Raw genomic sequence first — 11,285 nt, forward strand, 5'->3', positions numbered from 1 at the left:
CAACAATCCCAGTGTATATACCTCAGAAACCCAAATAAAATTGGTACTTGCTCTATTGTAAACCAATTAGGGCATGCAAATTCAAAGTTTTTCACAAAATGTCAGAGTTTGTCAAGAATGTGATATTTCAGGGCCATAATAATGGAGATTAAAATAAAAAAAGATGGGAAAAAAAAGCTGTGTGTTTCATGATGGGGACACATGAAGGGAAAATTACAGGTCACGCAAAGGGGAAATATTATGGTTTGCGCTACTTTCAAAAAGATTCGTCACGTTAACTGGAAACAAAAGACAATGTGAGAGTAGAAATAAGACAAACAGAAAAAGTAAAAGGGAGAGGAAGAGAAAAAAAATAATTACCAGAGTTCCCTGTTCTACATATGACTTCCATCTCTATTCACCTCATCAGTCACAAAAAGATGAGGCCATACTGTTCTCCACTGTCCTCATGTGTGAGAGACCAGGGAAGGAGAAAGCTCTGATAAAGGGTTTAAAGCACTGTGCTAGTCATGAGACTGGAAGCTTGAAGCAAAAGGGCGGCCAGAGATAACCCTCTCTTCATCATTGAGATTTTTTTTTTTTTTTTAACGTTGCGCTCCAGAGATTTTGTGCGTGGTGCCTCCTGAATGAATTCACTGTGTTGAGACCAGAGTGTTCTTTTGATCTCGGTTCTCATCTTCCTGCTCCATATAACCACTAACACGAGGTATGGTCACAACCCAACCAGCCAGTTCACAATTTCACAGACAGGTAAATCATTCTGTAAACAGACCTAAGTAGACATAGTTTACCCTTTTGTTTATGATCTTGACATATGAATCTTCATATCAAATACTTCTGACATTCACTTATCAAGTTTTTTGTGCAAGGTGATATGTTCAGTGTAAGAAAATGAGTCAGATCAACAAGGTAAAACCATGCTAAGAAATTACACACTCACATTAAGTCATGGGGATGCCTTTTGATCTGATTTAAATCAGAGGCCATGGGGAGTAAGTGTAAGCAAAGTTTTTTAAGCCTTATCATGAGGGCATAAAAGAGCTGAGAACTGCACCCATGTCAAAATCCCTAAAACAGAACTCTTAAGGTATTTCTAGGTTTCCAACTCAAATGGGAGGCAATGTGGTGGACATGAATAGTTAATGCGACATGTGATAAATAACAGTGAACAGAGAAAGTGACACTCTCCTATTGCAGATGGGATTTCTGGTACACAAAACAACATTAAGCTTTAATACCTGCCATCGGAAGCATTCTGTTCTGATCATGACAGGCAAGTTTAAAGCTTTTGTGCTGTCTTCTGCCCGAGAAGCATTCATATGAACGCATAAAAACACATACATGCAAACTGTCCTAAAATAGCCCTCAGTCATCCAACCAATAAAACAATAATCTCATCAGGATACCAGGGACTATGAACGTGTGTGTTCTTCCACTTTCTTTCTTGTCCCCCTCTCTTTTTTTTTTAGCTGAGATACTCAAAAAATAAAAGACAGAGAAAGAGACAAAGAGAGAGAGAAAAAGAGTCAAAGAAACAGTGGGAGGAGTAAGAACAGAAAAGCCAGGTGGCCACCAGCCAGGTAGATGAATATTGCACTACAATTAATAAATCAATTAGGTCTGAGTCAAAGGGCATGTGCAAGAACTGAGATTCAATTCTAATGAGTGAGTGGGGAGAGAGATGGTACACAGTGGTCATGGTGCCATAAGAAAATAGAGAGGGAGTCAGGCTGGGCATGATGCCAATGAAATATCTGACCACAGGCAAAAGGCGCCAGGCGCTAGATGAGCCCTTTTCTTCTGTCTGCTCTTCAACTGCCCAGCAACTGGCCTGAGCCAGGCACCTGTCTCACACATTACAGCACAGAAACAGAGACCACAGCGCTGGATTACCCAGATACACAGAACAAAAATGAAAGCGCACACAAGCACGCACACACACACACACACACACACGCTACATGCTACACGCTGGCACCTGTCAAGGCTGCGCTGATGATTTGTGTGACGCGAGCACCCGGATGAGGGGAGTACAGAGCACATTCACGGCATTCCACCCCAAATCCCCCAGTTTTATTTTCAAAATCACCATTCAGACACCAAGTATTTCAAGTATCGCAAACACACACACACACACACACACACACACACACACACACAGTATCCAACATCCTCCCTGAGCTCCACATCACACAGAGAACAAGAAAGGGTGACATCCAGCCCTCATATGTCTCCTGTAAATTGCAGGACGCCAGTCAGGGATGTGGCAATTTACATGTGATCCAGGCTGTTACCAGTTGAGATGGTTAACGTAAAATGATCACTGAGAAAGTGATCATTGATCATTCAGAAGGGTTGTCTGGTGTGAAAAGGCAGAGGAGAGCAGAGCAAAGAGTGGAGGAGTAGTACTATACAGCTCCTCTAGGCTGAGATCAGAGGCCATTCTGAGAGAGTAGGAGAGACAGAGTTTTCAGTGGAGACATGCGATAAGCCCACTGGCCCCAACATAATCTAGGCAGCCCATTTGGACCCAACTGCAGGGCTGGAACTGTAAAGGCTCCAAAGCAGAGTTTCCACCCTGATTTCAGCCTTTAACTATGGTTGGTTCTGATTAGGTGATTCCTGCTTTTACTTAGCTTCCAGGGGAACACCTGGCCAGCATTTCAAATGAGGATTAAACTGTAAGCCCCACTCCTCCTCATCTGGATAATGCCACTCATGTTGGCTTCACAAAACCAGGCAGAAATGCCCTTCACAATATGTGTACTAAGAAATGCCCTCCGTAATATAAGCTCACACTAACTGCACACTATTTGGAACTTAACATATTTAAAACAGCTTTTCTAAGTAGGTTTTGTGGTAAAGGACAGGACCAGACATAGAAGTCACATGGGTATATACTTTCATGTGTCGACCAAAACAGAATTAAACTAAGCCGGTTCACAGATGCTAAATGCTGTTCCTCTGTTGAATGAATCCAGCAGCATTTTAGTGCTAAGTACTCTTGACCATAAGGGGGTCCAATCACACTTCCAGGAAAGAGCCACTCATGAACATGTGGCATCCATGCAGCATGTGAAGTCACCATCCAGATCCACTGTTACTCAGTCACGGTGCTCAGATGATTAAAGCAGGAACAAGAGAAAAGCACTGGCTTACAACAACTTAAAAGAACTAAATCTGTCAGATGTTTTCCAGGTAGCAACACATCACTCCAATTCTAAAGCTGATGATTTTAGTGGAAAAGACAGAAGAATGGCTTCTTTAAGAAACGCTCATTTAAAATAACAGTAAAAAGCCTAAAAAACGTAACGATTCATATTTTATACATCGTACTGTTAAAAACGATTTTAGATAATGAAATAAGACAATTAGTCTTACAATAGGTGTGCCTAGTATGTTCACTCCAAAGATACAAACTATATTCAGGCAAAAGCTGTTGGTTACTTCTCTACCTGAGGCAAGAACCAATTATGTGTCATCTGTTCAGTCCTGAGGGAAGACATGGTGCATTTTGCCTCTAGCAAGCTAGCACACCACTCATCCACAACTTTTCCAGATAATTCTGGGGGGACCTCTCTGCCTCTCTTCAAACTATGACACACATGCACACACATCCAGAGAGAGAGAGAGAGAGAGAGAGCACACTAATAAGAGAATTTAACCAGCGGATACCAATTAAAAGTAGCCATTTCGGAAAACCTGCAAACCTTTTGTAAAATGTTCTTCTTCCCCTATTAGGCTGCATGGCATATCTTAGACTGTTTCCATGGTTTTAGCATTTCTACCACACTAACAGCCTATTTAATGTCACATCCTCTGCCACACACACTAAACTCTTGTCCACATTAAAACAATCACAAGAATGCACTCAACATCCCTTAGAAAGAGCAAAAAGCCATGTTTGTAACAGCTTGGAAAGAGAGAGAGAGGAGCTCAGCAAGATAAACAATGTTGCTCTTGTTTTTACGGTAAGCCGTTTGTTGACAGGTCAAGAGATGTACTGTTTCTTGGGGTATTCAAACAGGAACACTCTACTCCAAACAAAGGAACAGAATCAGTATAGGTCCAAATATTAAAATTCAGACCTTGAAGTGGAGCTTGTAGAAGTGCAAAGCTTGGAAGAACAGAATGGAGCCATTAGTGTCATCTAAGGCACATTAATAAGGCAGTGTTCAGTTCTCTCAGTGTTCAGAGCCTCAGTGTTTTAGAGATTTGGGTCACTTCAGTCTAACATGAGCAATGTGCTGCTCAACACATCAAAACAGAAGTGACACTCTGAATCGGGACCATTTGTTGAGGAGGCAAAGAGGCAGGGTTTCAGTGTGGATAAAATTCATCTGGCAGTCTTGTTTTTCCAGAGGACTTTTTTTAAAAAGATGTAACGGCTGGAGCGACAGTATAAAAGACTAAAAAGAAAATCAATCTCCTATGAGCTTACTTCAACCTTTCAAATGAGCTTTTATCAATTTAAATATTAAGATGCAGTAAACAACTGACCAAGTTTGCACGGGCAGAAATATTCCCAATGCCGAGCGCACACTCATCAGTTACTCCACAAAAAAGTCTGTTTACATCAAAAGGATAACAAACAACAACAGCCAGACATTCCAGGTCCACATACGTCTCAAGTGATGCAGAGGCACGGGGCCCTGGTTAAATGACAGGGACAAAAAAAAAAAAAGAGAGAGAGAGTAAACCCTCAAAGGAAGTAGAACCTTAAATGACTATGGTGACAGAGACTCCAGACCCAATAAAACCCTCAAAGAAAGAGAAAGAGGCAAAAGAGGCTTGTGCATAAATTACTCACTGAAAGCCAGACCAGGCATTCAGAGGAGCAACTAGTAAAATCCTGCGAGAAAGACATAAAACAAAGCCAGATTCCAAACATTTTAATCCCTTTTTCTGACTAAAAGCTCCCTCAAACTGCTTTCTGCGAGTTGTTTGACTTAGAGGTGTTTTTGGGGAGTGTCACTTAAAGGACATTGTTTTCATCAAGTGTATTCCACCCCCTCCTCTACCATACCATCCTAAAATAAAAAGCTCCCATCAAACACCCACAGCACATTGAGTCAAAAGCCACCATTTGCACCCTTCCCATACTGCCAGGGAGGCTGGCTTGTTTTGACATTTTGTCCCCACTGGCGCCTCTGAAAGGCCCTATACCAAAGGAGCACTTGAGTTCTCTGACTTCATTAGAGAGTAGGGCTTTTTCAGGCACACTGCTACTCCAGGCCCAGGCTTGAAGGGTCCATTGGACACCCATATTGTTTTCTTAATAGAGCTTGTTGCTGGGGCCCTTTGGTTGGTTTAGTGCTTGCAGGCAAGGGGCTGTGAAAGTGTGCAAGTATGGGGAGGTGGGGGAATGTGGAACGTGACATGGATGAGCGAAAGAGGGATTTCCAGGCCAAGGCCAAAGCAAGCCTTTGATAGAGAGAGATAGAGAGAAATAGAGAGAAAGAGAGACAGAGAGAAAGAGAGAGAAAGCATGAGAGAGAGAGAATGCATTAAAAGACAATGCAAGTAGTAAAAAGGGTCCTCAATTGTTAAACGGCTCTAAATCTTGGAGAGGTCTTTGAATATTAGAAAAAATAAACTCCTCTCCAGTCTACCCACAGGTACACTAACTCATGCCATACCTCCTGGAACATTCTGCCATCCCACACCATAAACAGTGGTGTCTTAAGTGAAGCGAGGACAGAACTCAAAAAATAGTCCCATTGACGTCGTAACAGTTGAGTCAGACAAACTATGTAGAAGGTTAGGGCAATGAGGCACAGGGTATTGATAACTCCTCCACAGAGTTTGGCTCCTCTCTGTATAAGGTGCGGATGACAAAAGCAGTACTGTGCAGGGCAGCCCTGGCTGGGACACCAATTAGACAGCAAAAAGAGTCTTCTCATTCTGTAAGCCCTCATGGTTGTGTGCAGTCACGCAGACAGCTGAAAAAGAAAGGTTCTTCTCTACCTAAACACAGAATACCCCACAGCTACAGATCACACTGGCAAACCAGGCAGTTATTTTTAAGCAAGTCAGTGAGTGAGTGAGTGAGTGAGGGAGAGAGACAGAGTGAGTGAGTGAGGGAGAGAGAGAGAGAGTGAGTGAGTGAGGGGGGGAGGGGGAGGGAGAGGGAGAGGGAGAGGGAGAGAGAGAGAGAGAGAGAGAGAGAGAGAGAGAGAGAGAGAGAGGAAATGGAAAGGAGAGAGAGAAACCCAGCATGGGCCCCTCGCTAGTCCTTGTCCTCCGTCAGTGACACAGGGGATTGGGGTCTATCGCTAGCAGTCATTCCCCTTTCTTTCTTTCTTTTTTTCGCTATCCCCATTAGACCATTTTAGCAAGCATGTGTGTTTCACAGGTCAACAGTGCCTGTACACTAACTGGATCCATTAGACAAACCAATACACTCAAAGCTTACCCTGATAAAGAGAGAGACAGAGAACAAAAAAAAGGGATGAAACTGTAACTGTAAGGAAAAGGAGGTACAGAAGGCAGGACAAGGGTGGAAGTGAAACACATACGGATGGACAGTCAGAGAGAGAGAGAGAGAGAGAGAGAGAGAGAGAGAGAGAGAGAGAGAGAGAGAGAGAGAGAGAGAGATCAGAGGACAGCAACAGCAAGAAGTAAAACATGACAAAGGAACAAAAGCAAAAGGGGTCAGCATGTTTGTGCTTTGGTAGAAGGAGAGTCTTGTGATGTTCACTGTTATCCTGACAATAAATGAGAGAGCAAAATGAATGCATATTCCAAGTGTTTGTGATCCCCAGGAAAACATTTATGATAATAATATGCAATTTTATGCAATATGCACATCATAATTGAATTTTCTATACCACTCTGACTGGACAAAACACATATTTAACAAAGAGAAAAAAGCATGAGGGAGAAATGCGTCATTCGTCGCAAACCCACCACCATCCGTACAAATCAGATACAGAGGAAAGTATCTCTGACTTGAAGAATTAAGTTATACCGCAGGATGACCTTCACAAGGAGTACCTCTCTGTCTCTGTTTGTATCTGCATGTGGTTCTATATACTTGAGGTGTAGGGGGAGTAGACAAGACAATAATGGAAACACCAAAGAATGTACCAAAAGAAATTAAGTCATAAGGAGTTGAGCTGCCCTTTGTCTTCAGGACAATTTCAGTGATCCTTGGATTTGTATAGGTCATTTTGTGTGTGTGTGTGTGTGTGTGTGTGTGCGCATGACTCCCACAGTCTCATATCCTCCTGCCTTTGGCCTTTATCATTAATGACCATTCAGACACAGATCCGTCTATTACTGCCGTCCCCAACCAGAAAATGCTGTTCTGAGTCTATTCTCTGTCCCACAGCAAACAGAACAGAGGCTCTCTGGTGCAGGAGATGCTATGTGATAGTAGTCATGAGAAACACTGCACTGTTCAGCTGACCATTCTCATTACCACACCCTTTAATAAGAGCCAATGCCTATTAATGACAGCAGTAAATTTGACATTATTCTTAATTTAAATGATGAGCAGCAGAAATGGACTGATAACAGGCATATGCACACAAACTCTTACTGTTCCAATAAGGGGACCATCCTAAGTGTCAACTGCCTACCCCCATCATGCCACCAGATTACTGATAGTGGTGTGTGCTCCACGTCTAAAGCTACAGCACTTTGCAAAGGGACTGCACTTTGAAATCGCTCCTCAGCTTAACTCGGGAGTTTTACATTACAAAAGGCCTCAGCAGTACGAACCTCATGATGACAGCGTTTACATGGGTCTTTATGCTCTGAACAACTTGCTTACTTCTGTGTGAGAGTGGAGTAAACAGATTGGACCACGCTGATAAAAGTAGGTCCTCTAGCTGGGTGGGTCTTCAGGTGAATTATGGAACAAGGGGGAGGACAGTTACAAAATGAATCTGCACATAAAATTCAGAGACATGGGCTATTCATTTGATATGAAATGCACCACCTCCTCCCCCTGAAAGAAAATGAAATCACCATCTCTGGGTAAATTGGCTGGTAGAGAGGTCAGTCATCCACTGAATAATATGATAATGCATTTGCACACGAAGATTTAAGAAGACCAACAGCAGATGCCTAGTCATATAGCAGGGCACTAACAAATCAAAAGGCCCTTTTTGCTTTTCCCCAGAAAGAAGTATACAGCAGTAGTTGCCAGACCAGCTGTACAAGTGCACATATAAACATACATGTGAACACATACTCACACAGGTAAAGTCATACACTATGCTCATATTACATCTGCAATGGGTCAGGTGTCCCAGGGAACTAAACCACCACCTTTACTTCTCTTGTTCCATAAACTCCATAAACCACTAAAAAAGGAGTGAGTAAGGCAATGGCTCTTGCTGATCTCCATAGCATAACTTTAAAGAAAAAAACCCCACAAAGCTTCAGGAGTGAATAGCAGGGTTAAAACAACATGAAATCTATTGTTTGATAGCATGAGGAGAAACTAAATGGAATGTGACTAACTTAAACGCCAAGTTTAAGTTCACATACCCCCACAAAAATCTCTGCTGTCCCTTCTTTTCTGGGGAGATCTGTATTTAAAATACAAAAATGTGCATTCCTCTGTATGCACTTTACATGCAAAATGGGCTTCATTTTTTCCTTAAAGAGAAGAAAAGTTCTGACAAATACACATTGCGGCAAAAAAAGGAATTTTGTCTCCCTGGAGCAGCGGCACATTAAGGAAGGTGAGCCACTTCCTTCATTTTGTTAGAAGAATAATAAAATGAATCTGTCTTCATAGTTGACTCAAACCCTCGACCCCCCCAGTGACTGACCTGAAATGTATAGCAAGGGAAACCCCTGTCGCATAGCGTCTTAGCAGGTGCATGCTGCACACACATGCACACACAGACAAAGGCATCACTGCTTTGTGGCTTTTCCTCAAATAAAGAATGCTTCTACAACTACAAACATTATCACACAATTTCATGTTGTGCACAGTGTACGAAATAGGAGAAGGATCTAATATGGAGCGCACTACATGAACTGTAATCGTGTATGCTGAAGAGAATTTTCAGAATAAACACAGAAGAGAAGCACAGGGATATGTACAGGCTGATGTATTCATCAGAGCACTACTGCATGGTGTATAGACCTACTAGAACATTCAGCGGAAAATTTATCATAGAACTCGTCTCAAGGAATATAACTCGCTATAGCACAATCCTGAGTCAAAGTGCTTTGATCAACAGCCCTTATCTCAATGAAAGGGCTAAACTGGTTGTATTTCAGTTCCTTGCATCTACACTGTGTTTATGGCTGTGTATACAAATTCGTGTACTACAACTTGCAATATGCCGGTGAGTAAACTAAAAGCTCTCAAGTTAGGACCAATAACAGTCAAAACTGTGTACAAAATTAGGCTGCACAATACAGCAGAATTAACACTGCAGCTGAAAGACGCTAGCAATCCAATCCTTTCCTAAAAATTCAGAATTTTAAGGGAGGAAAAAAAAACACTTGGTGTCATTCTTCACCGGGTGTCATTTCTATACATCAGTACAAGTCCTACTAACAAGCTATCCCGGATCAATTATGAAAATCACCAAAGGGTTCTTCGAAAGTCATGACATAAAAATATATGCTCTGATTTCATAAATGATAAGAGGTCTTTTGTGGAAGAGGTTTTCGCGAAACAATTCTATCACTTTAGGTTTCTCAGAGATTAAAACTCGTGTTCATTTGACATTTAGGGGTCTTTCTCCTGGCGTTTTTCGTCTTTGAAACTAGCGATACGCTCGACATACAATCTGCAACCACAGACTTTCCCCTCGTTTTCCCAGTGTAGAATACAGCATAGGACTAAAATTGTATGTGGTGTTAACAGAGCTGTTTCTGCTCCCGTGCATTTTAAAAGAGGCCGTGCTGGGCGCCTCGTTGAGGTCTCTACATTCCAACATGCGTACGGCGGCTGTTTCAACATGTTGTAAATACAAGGTGTTCGCAGGGATGGGAATTGTTGACCAAAACATATCCAGGTTCGGACAGAAACCCATGAGAGTTGCACATGAGTCAATGAATGGTAAATGTTACCATGTTCGGCTGACTTGAGCGTGTAACAGCGTGAAAAGTAGTTACGAGTTTTCTTTAAATAGCCGTCACTCGAATGAAAGGGAGTGCGGCAATTACAAAACTTCAAAACAGTGAATTTAATCGACAGCGCTTTGGAGGTAGAACTTGTCCGTATTCTCAAAAAATCTGTTTTGAAATATTTTCAAAATCTGGCTGTATCATTCCTTTTTACTAAGATGGTACCAATAAGCCATCTACACTTGTTTAGTCTACCTTAAATGGGTGAAAGATAATGAGTATGGCAATGCTGAGCTGCAAAAGTATCTGGCTGCAACTCCGAAGCTTCAGTATCCGCACATTAAATTCGGGCAGATGGGGTGACAGTGCTCTCACGCACCATTTTCCGATTAGAATTGCTGGAGATCAACCAAGACTCAAGTTCCAATGAAAATGTGTCTGTGTACACGCTGATTAAACTAATTAACTAAAGTATTCGCGTAGCTTCCGAGCTTGCTCTGAGCTTTTTGTGTTGTTTCTTTTCGATGTTATATCAATGTTAATAAAACAGTTTTACAGAAACACTTACCTTGACTGCGAAGCAACAAACTTATTAGAGTGCCACAAAGCACCACAGCAAGCTTCATACTGGTGCTCTTTCTCCAACGTTTATAACTGCAAATGTTTGTATTTGCGGATATCACTGGAGCGCCTTAGAATCAGCGGGAGTAAGATTCCTAATTCATTTCATGACTGAATTTTGCCTATATCTCCTCTAGTTACGACTCGTCTAAGGGTGATCGGTGGTCACTGCCGATATTACGTGCTCGCGTTCTACCACCACAGTCTACAACATGTTGTGCTCCAAACTCGATGCTGGAATGATCAAAAGAAGCAGTGGGTCGTACCAAATGTCTTGTAGGGGAGACCAGCTGTTTTTGGAAAAACAGTTTCAATAAATTACAAATGACAGCAAATTGTCTGTCCTTAATTAAATAAAAAGTACACATAAATACACTAAGAAAAGACCATTTCTTGTAATGGATCCCAATGCTGTATATTTAAATTTAAATATTGCTTATCAACCCCTTGGTTCCACGACTTTGACGTTCCCTAGTCTATTTCATGTCCGAAGTTCCTTTATGCTAGAATGAAGTTAAAGAACTTGAAGTATCTGCAGAGACCGCGTAATTCCACAAGTCATGGTGCGCTTGTTTGTGAATAGCCTGTGTTAAAGCGCGAACCTATTCAAGAGCGAATTTCTT

The 11,285-nt window shown here is 41.9% G+C and overlaps 1 protein-coding gene across 1 annotated transcript in view; it reads right to left on the minus strand.

Annotated features, from left to right (window-relative positions):
* Positions 1 to 10,861, minus strand: part of lrp4 (low density lipoprotein receptor-related protein 4) — a 68,784-nt gene extending 57,923 nt beyond the window's left edge. Inside the window, exon 1 of the mRNA XM_030766021.1 lies at positions 10,610 to 10,861. Coding sequence (XP_030621881.1) covers positions 10,610 to 10,667 — 58 coding nt within the window. The 5' untranslated portion in view covers positions 10,668 to 10,861. The remainder of the gene's footprint in view (positions 1 to 10,609) is intronic.
* Between the last annotated feature and the right edge of the window lie 424 nt (positions 10,862 to 11,285).

Source organism: Chanos chanos, chromosome 2 (genome assembly GCF_902362185.1).
Source record: "Chanos chanos chromosome 2, fChaCha1.1, whole genome shotgun sequence".
Taxonomy (NCBI): Eukaryota; Metazoa; Chordata; class Actinopteri; order Gonorynchiformes; family Chanidae; genus Chanos; species Chanos chanos.